The 14,168-nt window shown below is 35.2% G+C and overlaps 1 protein-coding gene across 12 annotated transcripts in view; it reads right to left on the reverse strand.

Annotated features, from left to right (window-relative positions):
• The window catches only part of LOC114336930 (uncharacterized MFS-type transporter C09D4.1), a 467,061-nt gene that overhangs the window by 175,188 nt on the left and 277,705 nt on the right, over positions 1-14,168 (reverse strand). For all 12 annotated transcript variants that reach the window (XR_007695792.1, XR_007695791.1, XM_050641711.1 and 9 more), the window contains one exon: positions 11,463-11,687. Coding sequence is in view for 10 of the 12 variants with exons in the window: in XM_050641711.1 (XP_050497668.1) it covers positions 11,463-11,687 (225 nt within the window). In the remaining 2 variants the exon portion in view is untranslated. The remainder of the gene's footprint in view (positions 1-11,462; positions 11,688-14,168) is intronic.

Consider the following 14,168-nt stretch of genomic DNA (forward strand, 5'->3'; position numbering starts at 1 on the left):
CAGAAATGGATATAACAAAAAATAATGGTAAAGTTTATGGTATCCAGAACAGGTATGCAGCAATAGATATAGGTCCCTTTTATGTCATTGTTGAACCAGTAGATAATAGCTATCGTTTATCACCAGTAAAAGTAGGTCATTTTCTTTTTAATAATTCTAATTTTAAAAACGAGGTTGTTGACATTAAATTAATAGGTAGAAACAAAGTAAAAGTTATATTTAAAACATTCCATACAGCAAATAAAATCATTGAACATGAGGTTATTAAAAAAAATAATTTAATTGCTTACATACCTATGTTTTTTAATCACAAGAAGGGTATAATCAAAGAAATTGACACATTTTTAACTGACAAATATATATTAGATAATATTGAGAGCGAAAGAAAAGTAGTACAGGTAAAAAGAATGACGAAGAAAATACTAGGCCCAGATAAGGAGGTACAATATGTACCTAGACAAATGCTTATCGTGACATTTTTAGGTAATAATTTACCACAATATGTAAAAATAAATTTGGTCAGGTTTGTAGTAGAACCATATGTTTATCCAGTGGTCCAGTGTTTCAAATGTGAAAATGCAGACACTCAAGAATGCACAAAAGAAGAATATTGCATACATTGTGAAACAAATGGACATCAGTCTATTTCCAAACATTGTCCCAAATATTTGCAGCAGGTAAATATGAAAAAGATTATGTCACAAAAAAATTTATCTTTTAAGGAAGCGGAATTGTTAGAAAAAAATAGCAGTTACTCTAAAGTAACTTCTAATAATAGATTTGATGTATTGAACAATTTGGAAAATTTTCCACAAATGAGTCAAATTGATAACTCTGACATATTATCTACGCCAACCAGTTCGAATAAAAATTGGGTACCACGAACACAATCACAACCAAAAAAGCGTAAAGCTATTTCACCGATTATTATAGAAGAAACACCAAATTATCAAAACAAAATTAAAATAAATAATTCAATCTTACCTAATCCGCACAGAGAAGACTTTCAGATATACAAGGAAAAATTAGAAATGATAGTAATGCAAAAACTACCTATAATATTCGAAAATATATATAAAAAACTTAATTTAGATGTCACAGAAATGCAGGTTATAAAAGAGACACAAAATGAACTAAAAAATTTATTAGGATCTATTCAACAAGATGCTGGAAATCAAGAAAATGAATAAGGAGTTTAATATATTACAGTGGAATGCAAAGTCTATAATAAAAAATAAAGCAAATCTCTTAAATCATATAAATCAAACACAAAACGTTGATTTAATTGCACTAAATGAAACTTGGTTATCACCTAACCAAAGCTTTAGATTAAACAATTATAATTTTATAAATAAAAGTAGAGCAGATGGATATGGTGGCGTAGGAATACTTATAAAAGATCATTTTTGTTATTCTGAGATAAAATTTAGAAACAACTTTAATACAAAAATAGAAATTTGTGCAATATATATAGAAGACCTCAAAATATCAATCATATGTATATATAAACCACCAAATTTTCAAGCTACAAAAAATGATTGGACGAACATATTTACACAAATACAAGGAGAAAGTATAATTTGTGGGGACTTCAATGCACATCATAGCATATGGGGCTCGGTGCACGACAATATTCAAGGTAAAAATTTAGCAGACGCTCTAGAAAATCTCAATTTTATTGTTTTAAATGATGGTATACCTACAAAAATTACTAGACCAAATGAAAATCCTTCTCCAGTGGATCTAACACTTACTTCACCAAGCTTGATCGGTTACATAGGATGGAATCCTTTAGATGATACGCTAGGCTCAGACCACTTTCCCATAAGTACAATCTTAACAAGGAGATATAATAACAGCATAATACAACCAAGTAGAAAATGGATTGAATCTTCGGCCAACTGGGAAAACTATCAAAATATTTTAACACACAGCATGGAAAATGAAAGTATTACTTCCACTGAAGACAATTTTGAACAGTTAGTCTCTAATATTAATAAAGCAGCTTGTGAGGCAATGAAATGCCGCACAGCCGCTAGTAAGAAAAACACAAGACCAGTGTGGTGGGATAGAGATTGCGACGAGAAAGTGAGAGATAGAAAAGACGCTTTAAAGAAGTATAATAGAGTATCAAATTTTCAAAATTATATAGATCTACGCAAAATACAAGCACAGTGTAAACTACTATTCAAACAAAAACAAAAAAAATGTTGGGTAGAATTTATCAATCAACTAAATAAAAACACACCAATATCAAAAATTTGGAATTTTATTAAAAAAATATCAAATAAGAATAACACTCACAAAAAACTTCCACTAACGCAATCAATTATTGAGGAATTATTAGATACATATGCACCAACTTATGTATCAAATATATTAAAGACTATTGATAATAATATGCATGTAATAGATTGCAATGAGCTTCAAATTCCGTTTGATCTTGAAGATTTGGAGGTTGCAATGAAAACAGCGAAGAATACTACTCCTGGATATGATTTTATTACCTATGAATTAATTTATAATTTACCCACAATAGCTAAGGAGCAATTAATTAAAGTTTTCAATAGTTGGTGGGTAGGAGAGCAATACATAGATCATTTTAAAAAATATATCATACAACCATTATTAAAAGCTAATAAAGACAAAAATTTATCCAAGTCATATCGACCAATTTCTTTAATGTCATGTATAAGTAAAACCTTTGAAAGATTAATCAAAGCTCGATTAGAATGGTTTTTAGAATCAAATTGTATTTTACCTAGTACACAGTATGGATTTCGCCGAGGTCTTGGATCATTGGATGTAGTAACAAAGCTAGTTACAGATATACAAATTGCGCTTGTCTAAAAATGAGTACCTAGTTTGTTTGTTTCTGGATATAAAAGGAGCTTATGATTCAGTAGATCTTAACATACTAAAATATAAAATGTGTTCACTTGGTTTCAATAATGAAATCTGTAATAATATATTAAATCTATATACTAATAGAACAGTATGGTTAAAAGATCATAGAAATATACTACACGGACCAAGAGTTGTAAATCAAGGTCTGCCACAGGGTTCAGTATTAAGTCCAACATTATTCAACTTATATTCTGCTAGTATTCATAGTTTGTTTGACGAAAATATTAAATGTTTACAATATGCAGATGATATCTCTATATACTCCACCCAAAAAACCTACGACGAATGTCTACGATCATTGAGGCATATAGTTGAAATTATTATACAATGGACAAATGAAAATAATATGACAATGTCCACAGAAAAATCCAATATTATGTTTTTCACCAGGCATAGGTTGCGCGCACCGGGAAACGTAACCTCGAGTGGGCGTACTATACCAGTGGTGAATCAGTATAAGTATCTAGGGATAGTACTAGATAATAAACTTCTGTGGACTAAACATATTCAATACATCAAAGGTAAGTGTGAAAAAAAAAATATACTAAGGTGTATTACCAACAGAAAATGGGGTGCAGATCCCAAAACAGCTTTATTGTTCTACAATGCTTGTATTCGGTCAGTCGTGGACTATAGGTGTTGGATATATGGATCAGCAAGCAATACGAACTTAAAAATTTTAGATCGGATACAATACAGATGCTTGAGAATATGTTTAAGTGAAATGGTATCCACTCCAATAAACGTTATGCTAGCAGAGTGTAATGAAATCCCATTAAATTTACGTAGACAATTTTTAGCTCAAAAATACTGCATAAAGCTAAGAAACACTGAGTCAGACCTTTTAACAAATCTGGCTTTATTAAACATGGAAAACTTTACTAGTAAATATTGGAGAATAAAAAATTCACCACCACTAACAGATGCATTCATTGAAACCAGGAATTATACAGATTTACACAAGAGTAAATTATTACCAATTTATAAATTTCCGTATAAAACTTTGATAAAAAAACCCAGAATCATAATTCCTAAATATACAGAATCAAATCATTTAAATAATATTTTAGTAAAATCTATACTGAGCGACTTTGTGGATTACACAGTAATTTATACAGACGGTTCTAAAAATCAAACAGGAGTAGGATGTGCTATGTATGTGCAAAATACCCATCAACATAATAATTACAAATTATCTAGTATTTGTAGTATTTTTACAGCTGAGATTATAGCCATCGAGAAAGCTCTAGAATGGATCAAAGAGAATAATATTGAAAAAGCTGTGATAATAACAGACTCCAGATCTGCAATATATGCAATTGAAAATACTGATTTTAGTTCATACAAATCAACAATTTTATGTAATATAAAAAATAATTTGTCTAAAGTGGAAGTAGTATTTATATGGGCAAAAGGGCATGCCGGTATACTGGGTAATGAGAAAGTGGATGAGTTGGCCAAAGATGCAATAAAAAAAGGTGAGATACTAACTCACATCTTATCGACAGATGCAATAAATGACGTCAAAGTTAGAATAAATAAAATATGGAAAAAAGAATGGAAAAATATTACAAGCATGTCAAAAAATTTATATTTTTCTTTACATCAAGAACTTCCTCCGCCACCTGAATACATATTTAAATATAACCTGCCAAAGCAAGATATTTCTACTATCGTCAGATTAAAAACTCGACACGGGAAATATGAGGCACATCTGCACAAATTAGGAATAATTAATTCATCAGTATGTTTTTGTGATAATGTTTCGATTAGAGATTTAAACCATATTTTCTTGGAATGCAAAATTAACGAGAGATATATAAATCAATTATATTACAATTTACGACAAACACAAGTTCATTTTCCAATTAGTATAGAATATCTACTAAGTATCTACTAAACCGGTATCGCAGATGTTGTAGAACATATCACCAGGCTCAAATGGAACTGGGCAGGACACGTCGCCAGGCTGAAAGATTCAAGATGGGCACGAAAGCTGATGGAGTGGAGACCAAGAGAAGATAAACGAAGTAGAGGAAGGCCGCCTACACGATGGGCAGATGATATCAGGCGGATTAGTAAAAACTGGCAAAAATCAGCACAAAGGCAGATGATATCAGGCGGATTAGTAAAAACTGGCAAAAATCAGCACAAAACCGTGAAGTGTGGAAACAATTGAGGGAGACCTATGTCCAGCAGTGGACGTGAATTGGTTGGATGATGATGATGATGATGATCTACTAAGTTGTCATAAAATGGAAATATTTAAATTACTCATAAACTACTTGAAAGAAACAAATATAAACATTTAAGTGAAATACGTATAAATATAACAAAACTAATAAATTGAGGTAAAAATAAATTAAAAATCTGTGGCTAACGGACTCGCATCCAAGCCATTTTTCACACACACACACACACACACACACACACACACACACACACACACACACACACACACACACACACACACACACACACACACACACACACACACACACACACACACACACACACACACACACACACACACACACACACACACACACACACACACACACACACACACACACACACACACACACACACACACACACACACACACACACACACACACACACACACACACACACACACACACACACACACACACACACACACACACACACACACACACACACACACACACACACACACACACACACACACACACACACACACACACACACACACACACACACACACACACACACACACACACACACACACACACACACACACACACACACACACACACACACACACACACACACACACACACACACACACACACACACACACACACACACACACACACACACACACACACACACACACACACACACACACACACACACACACACACACACACACACACACACACACACACACACACACACACACACACACACACACACACACACACACACACACACACACACACACACACACACACACACACACACACACACACACACACACACACACACACACACACACACACACACACACACACACACACACACACACACACACACACACACACACACACACACACACACACACACACACACACACACACACACACACACACACACACACACACACACACACACACACACACACACACACACACACACACACACACACACACACACACACACACACACACACACACACACACACACACACACACACACACACACACACACACACACACACACACACACACACACACACACACACACACACACACACACACACACACACACACACACACACACACACACACACACACACACACACACACACACACACACACACACACACACACACACACACACACACACACACACACACACACACACACACACACACACACACACACACACACACACACACACACACACACACACACACACACACACACACACACACACACACACACACACACACACACACACACACACACACACACACACACACACACACACACACACACACACACACACACACACACACACACACACACACACACACACACACACACACACACACACACACACACACACACACACACACACACACACACACACACACACACACACACACACACACACACACACACACACACACACACACACACACACACACACACACACACACACACACACACACACACACACACACACACACACACACACACACACACACACACACACACACACACACACACACACACACACACACACACACACACACACACACACACACACACACACACACACACACACACACACACACACACACACACACACACACACACACACACACACACACACACACACACACACACACACACACACACACACACACACACACACACACACACACACACACACACACACACACACACACACACACACACACACACACACACACACACACACACACACACACACACACACACACACACACACACACACACACACACACACACACACACACACACACACACACACACACACACACACACACACACACACACACACACACACACACACACACACACACACACACACACACACACACACACACACACACACACACACACACACACACACACACACACACACACACACACACACACACACACACACACACACACACACACACACACACACACACACACACACACACACACACACACACACACACACACACACACACACACACACACACACACACACACACACACACACACACACACACACACACACACACACACACACACACACACACACACACACACACACACACACACACACACACACACACACACACACACACACACACACACACACACACACACACACACACACACACACACACACACACACACACACACACACACACACACACACACACACACACACACACACACACACACACACACACACACACACACACACACACACACACACACACACACACACACACACACACACACACACACACACACACACACACACACACACACACACACACACACACACACACACACACACACACACACACACACACACACACACACACACACACACACACACACACACACACACACACACACACACACACACACACACACACACACACACACACACACACACACACACACACACACACACACACACACACACACACACACACACACACACACACACACACACACACACACACACACACACACACACACACACACACACACACACACACACACACACACACACACACACACACACACACACACACACACACACACACACACACACACACACACACACACACACACACACACACACACACACACACACACACACACACACACACACACACACACACACACACACACACACACACACACACACACACACACACACACACACACACACACACACACACACACACACACACACACACACACACACACACACACACACACAAATAATCCAGTTTCGAAATACGCTACGGAATGGTCAAATGCTACATATAGCCCATCTTGCTTTATGGCATTGAAACGTGGACTTTGAAAAGAACATAAGCCAACAAACTTGAAGCATTTAAAATGTGGTCATTGAGAAGAATAATGCGCATACTGTGGGTGGATAGAGTTCGAAACGATGATGTCCTTAAGAGAGCCGGCGTGGAAAGTCTTTGGATTAATTAAGAAACGCAAGATTAGTTACCTTGAGCACATATTAAGAGGAGCAAAATATGAAATACCACAGTTAATCCTACAATAGAAGATCGAAGGTAGGAGAGGAGTCGGCCGCAAACAACTATCCTGGTTAAGGAATATTAAGGAATGAACAGGAATACACAACACAGGCGAGCTGTATGACGCCGCCAAGAACAGAACCTTACTAATGAGAGAGTCGTCTACGCACTTTGGTGTATGGCATGTTAAGAAGATAAACAACAGATGCCATTTGCATTATAAAGCAGCTGAAGAAAAAATACAGGAATAAAGAAAAACGTTCATGTTATTCATGGGTCTTGAGAATGCGTATAATTAGTTCCTCGAGAGGTTCTGTGATGGGCGCTCAATAAGAAAGTAGCTCCCGATCAATATGTAAAGATTGTGAGAGATATTTATGCAGGAGTAACAACTATTGATAGAAGTAGACCGGTGGGAATGATCGATAAATTTCATGGGATTGAACTGGGGCTTGGTGCTTAGTCCTTATTTATTCTCATAAATATTGGATTGTATGACAGCGAAACTAAGAACAACATTCGCTGGTGCTTAATGTATGTTGATTATGTAGAGTTAAATACTGAAAGGGATTTAGAATAAGAACGAGTAAAGTTTATGAATACGACATAGAATAAAATAAAATGCTGAATAAAACCTTTTTCGTACTTCCGGGCCTAAAGTGACAACTTCACTCCCTTGTGACAGGTACTAAAGTGTCACATTTAATCCCTCCGGGATTAAAGATTGACGAAACTCCCGGAACGATTAAATCACAAACAAACGAATTTAAGGGATATTTTATTGAAAAATATAATTAATTAGAATGGTAATTAACGTTAATATTCAAATTAATATTGTGACAGTTCGTCATATTGACCAGTCTTTCCTGGGTTAATGCAGCAGGTAACTGACGAGTAACAGATAGGTCCTTTTCATATTGAACTGGTGTTTGTTTCGAAGATCCTGCGGAAACAGGAAGCGAGAATGAGGACTGTGGCATAACTATAGTGGACGAATCGGCGACTTGACCAAATATTTTATCTGAAATTTTTTGTTTATTTTTAATAGACGATTCAATATATCCCTCGGCCACGTTGGAGGATTTCCATCCTCCATGTCTCTTCAGCACGTCTATTGTTGCTCCCGAATCAGCTAACAAAGACGCAGATGTGCGTCTAAAACAATGTCCCGTATAAGACGTCGCATTTTCTAATTTCAAGAAAGCTGCTATTTGCCGTGGAATTGTACCAAACATGTTTTTTCCTACTACTCGCGTAGTACATTCTTTGTTGATGTATTGAACAAAAAATTTTGAATGAGTTGTCCCTGTCTTTCGCAATGCCACATATTTCCGAAATATCGCCACAAAACTGATGGCACTGTTTTCTGAATTTTTGATCACAAAATTTCGGTCAATTTTATTTTTGGTGTTTCTAATCGCAATTAGGAAGGAATCGCCCAAATCTCTCACATCGTCGATTTCTAAATCAACCAACTCTTTTCCACGACAAGCTCCCGCAACGCCCAAAATAAGTGCAACCTACAAAAAAATTGATTTCTTAAAATTTCTGAATATAAACAAATTTCCAAATTTACCTTAAGCATTAAATATTTATCATCCGGAGCCTCCCGTAAGAACTGATCTACCTGCTCAGACGTGAGAATTCTTGACTTCTTTGGCTTAAATCCCTCATTTCTTCTCTTCAAAAAAGCTAATAATTTTGGAAATTTACTTATATCAATATCTTCTCTAATGTTAATAACCGATTTCAGCATTGAGTAATGTGCCCAGAGAGTTGAGGCACAAACCGCTTTTGATTTATCATCGAAGTAGACTAACAGCGCATTTTCAGTAGGTTGTCTCACATTTTTTAAGCGGCACCACTTTTTAAAAGCATCGTACTGCTGCTCGTATAGTTTTCTAGATTTCGGTGGTAACAATTCTTCACCTACTTCGGCTGCTCTTTTATCAATATCAGATACACCTTCTTCACTCATGATACCAATAATTATCAATAACAATGTTTCTTTACAATGACACTAGTAATGACAATGTTTCTAAATTATAACTGTCACAACGCAATGTTACTATGGTAACTTATTTTAAAGACAGTTTATTAAATGAGTTGAAGAGAGAAAAAACTGATTGAAATTATTGAAATAATTAATAAAATCATACCGGAAGTACGAAAAGTATCGTATATACCTTGCGACTGAAGTACATTTAATCCTTCAGGTAAATTATGGCCCTCCCTGCGGTCGGGCCATAAACTTTACCTTCAGGATTAAATGTACTACTTCAGTCCCGCGGTATATAATGTACTATTATTTTAATGCCGATCAGATTTCTTAAATAACATAGGAGGAGTCAAGACATAGCGACCTGTGTATACTAAATATATATTTACTGTTTTAAGTAAAACTTGATTTCGTGAAACTATGTTTAATTAAAGTGTAAAATAAGAAATTAAAAAACCATTTTAATAAACGATTTTGTCTTTAGTCAATATGCAAAAAACCAATATTACCACAACTCGTAAGCCATTCGATCGTATTATATTATTTCTCAATACATCTAATAGACCTGGATCCCGCGTACCAAAAAAAGTTGATTAATAGCAAGCTGAAAATTTGTTAATAGTTTAACGTTGTCTAGTCGGACAAACTTTGATGTACGGGAACACTGGAACAGGGAAAGTTTTAATAGTGGAACAGTTTAAAAATTTGGAACGTCAGATTACGGAAACGTCCCATGTATTTTGTCGGACAGAACATCCAATTGATTTTTTATCCTTTCATTAAACTCTCATGCAAAAATCGGGCTGCTATTACTAACCAACATTATTCCTGTCATTTGACATGTTCTTCGTGTTCCACTCATTAAAATGCCCAGTTGTTGATAAACACCAGTCTGATTTTTGCATGAGAGGTTAATGAAATAGTAACAAATCAATTGGAAGTTTTGTCCGACAAAATACATGGAACGTTTTCGTAGTCTGGCGTTCCAAATTTTTAACCTGTTTCACAATTAAAACTTCCCCTGTTCCAGTGTTCCCATACATCAAAGTTTGTCCGACTAGACACCGTTAAGCTAGTAACAAATTTTCAGCTTGCTATTAATCAACTTTTTTGGTACGCGGGATCCAGGTCTATAATGTATGCTCCCAATACAACCTATTTGAGAAAAAACTGATTATTTTAATACCGTTGACACTATTTTATGCTTAGTTGATCAAATTAAATAAATGAAAATGTTTACCTGATTTCCAAAAACTCCTATACTGCAAGCTGAAGATACTTGGGAAGGCCCAAACCAAACAGCGGCTAATCTAGCAGGTACGGACAGTATAAAAATTTGGGCGAAACCAGCAACTGTTTGTCCAATAAAAGCTATATAAAAACGATCTGGATGCACTGCACCTACTTTAATCCACGAGCCTATGCATGTTAGTAACATACCTATTATCACAAATTTTCGCAGCCCCTGAAAAATATTAACATGTTTATTATAAAAATATATAAAATACAATTAAATATCAATAATATTTATTGAAAATAATATAATATATACTATGTCGAATTAATTGTTAAAATGTTTTATTTTTTTCTGAAAACGACACGTGCGTCGTATGAAAAAAAGAGAAGATAGATTTTTGTCACAAATTGGAGCAAGCAATTCAAAAATGATTTTTAATTTGAAATGTCTTAGTGGTGTACTATTTTGTTTTTCTTTAAAAAATTCAAACCATTACCCATATGCGCGCCAATGGTGAATATAAAAGTCTTAAGTGTTTGTCCAGAGAATAAAAACAAAAGAAGATGCGCTGTCCCGGCCAGACAGCAATCTTACACTTTTGGCCAAGAAACGCATAAGCGCCCAATACTCCACAAGGAGGGATGGAACAAGAGAGAAGTGTTTGTCAAAAAATGCGCAATAACTACCTCTTAAAACCCACGAAATTTCATTAGCATATCTCAACCAGTTTTAAAGCAATAAATAAATCGTCTGTTTGTAAGAAACACACCGTATCTTGAAAACGAAGCATTTACGGACATACGTTTATTATGCAAATTTTAATTATTTTTTTATGTAGAATTACCCCTTAAAGTTTGTCATACCTATTTTGAAACACCTTCTATAAAAATTTCAAACGCGTTAAAAAATTTGAATTTTGTGCCAAACATTTTGTAAAAAATAACATAGGCAATAAAAGAGACCTATAAATTAAAAGTTTATAATGTTCAGGTCTCCGAGTCTTTTTGAAATTTTTTTGATCTTTTTTGGGATGTATTTGAAGGCAAATAAGGCAGAGAATGAAAAATGATGTTTAGATATTTTGACTATGATACCCACATTGCCCACCCTATAAAAATCTGAGAAAAAATCCTGGAGATAATTTGACAAACAATAAATAATATATTTTTTTTGTTCGGCATTTTTTTCGGCCTAGTTTTTTTTTTAATAAACTTTAAAAATTTAAAATGAAAAAAAAAATTAATTTCGCAAGAAAAATTTTGGAATATACTATGATGTAGGTAATAAGAAGTCCCACATATTAAAAAAAATGAAGTTTCTAGGATAATTAGAAACGAAGATATTGTTAAAAAAAGAAAAAACACGTTTCAATTTTTTGGGGGGTATGGGTGGGGCTAGGGGTCTAAAAATGTTTTTGATCAAATACTTTTTGATTTAGAACAGCATGGTATTTTTATTTTTGGCATAGCGCTGGGGACATTTTTTACTAGCTAATTTAGGGGTGCAGCACATATTAAGTAGGTATATATACAGGGAAAAAATTATTTATAAGGTATTTGTTTAGTTGTATGAAAATTTTCAAAGGTATTTTGTATTGCACAAATTTTAATTCTTTTATTTATTCCCTTCTACTTCTCTTGTTATCGAACACTATAAAAGTAAAGGTATTTCTGAACTCAAATAAGATAAGAATCAACATATAATTATTAATTTGTCGTCTGTAATCAAAATTAATCGCATATAGTTATTCATAATAAAATTTATTATTTTTTAGTTATTTTGACTATGATGCCCACATTGCCGACCCTATAAAAATCTAAAAAAAAATCATGGAGATAATTTGACATCCAATAAATAATATATTTTAAATAATATATTGTACCTATGTTAATTAATCAGATAATTATTTAATCGATTTAAAAATTACAAAATCATAATAATGGGAATCCTTTATAGGGCTTTTCATCGATTGTCATTTGTTTTGAGCTTCTGTCGTATGTCGTATAATCCGTGTATATTAATATTATACACAGATTATACAACATATGGCAGAAGCTCGAAACAAATGACTGTGAATGAAAAGCCCTATTAATCCATCTTTCACATTAAAAATGCATTAAAGTTTATTTCCTCCAATAGAAAATTTACCCAAACAATTAATATTAAATACGATGTATTATAAATATTTTAAAGATTTTCCATAGATAAAATATATCAGGTATTTACCCATTATAAGTAATTTATAGTTGATAGTTAAATCTGACAGTTGTCACATTTTATTTGCAATTTGGCATGAAAACAAATCAAGTGTGTTTATTGCATTCATAAAATGGTATTTTCTTTGATTTGTATAGTCTTATAAATTGACAGATTATATTCGTAGATATATTACACAATTCGTAAATAATTTTTTTCGGTTATAGCGCCATCTATCGACAACTAGAATAAATGTTATACATGTCTGTAATCACAGACGTGCCTTTTTTCTGTTACATACAATTTAATGCGTTAGAAAGAAATCGAAAAGCTGTTACGCACTGGAAGATGCCTATGAGAAAAAGAATACTAATAGTGATTTTGCAGGTCGCCATGCGATGCGCGACTGGGAATACAATCAATTTCCTTCTACAGTGACTGCACTTAATGTTTTGTGACATCCTACATTTTTTCTGATTCCCTTAATTTTTTCTGACACCCTCCAATTTTATC

This window comes from Diabrotica virgifera, chromosome 1, assembly GCF_917563875.1.
Source record: "Diabrotica virgifera virgifera chromosome 1, PGI_DIABVI_V3a".
Taxonomy (NCBI): Eukaryota; Metazoa; Arthropoda; class Insecta; order Coleoptera; family Chrysomelidae; genus Diabrotica; species Diabrotica virgifera.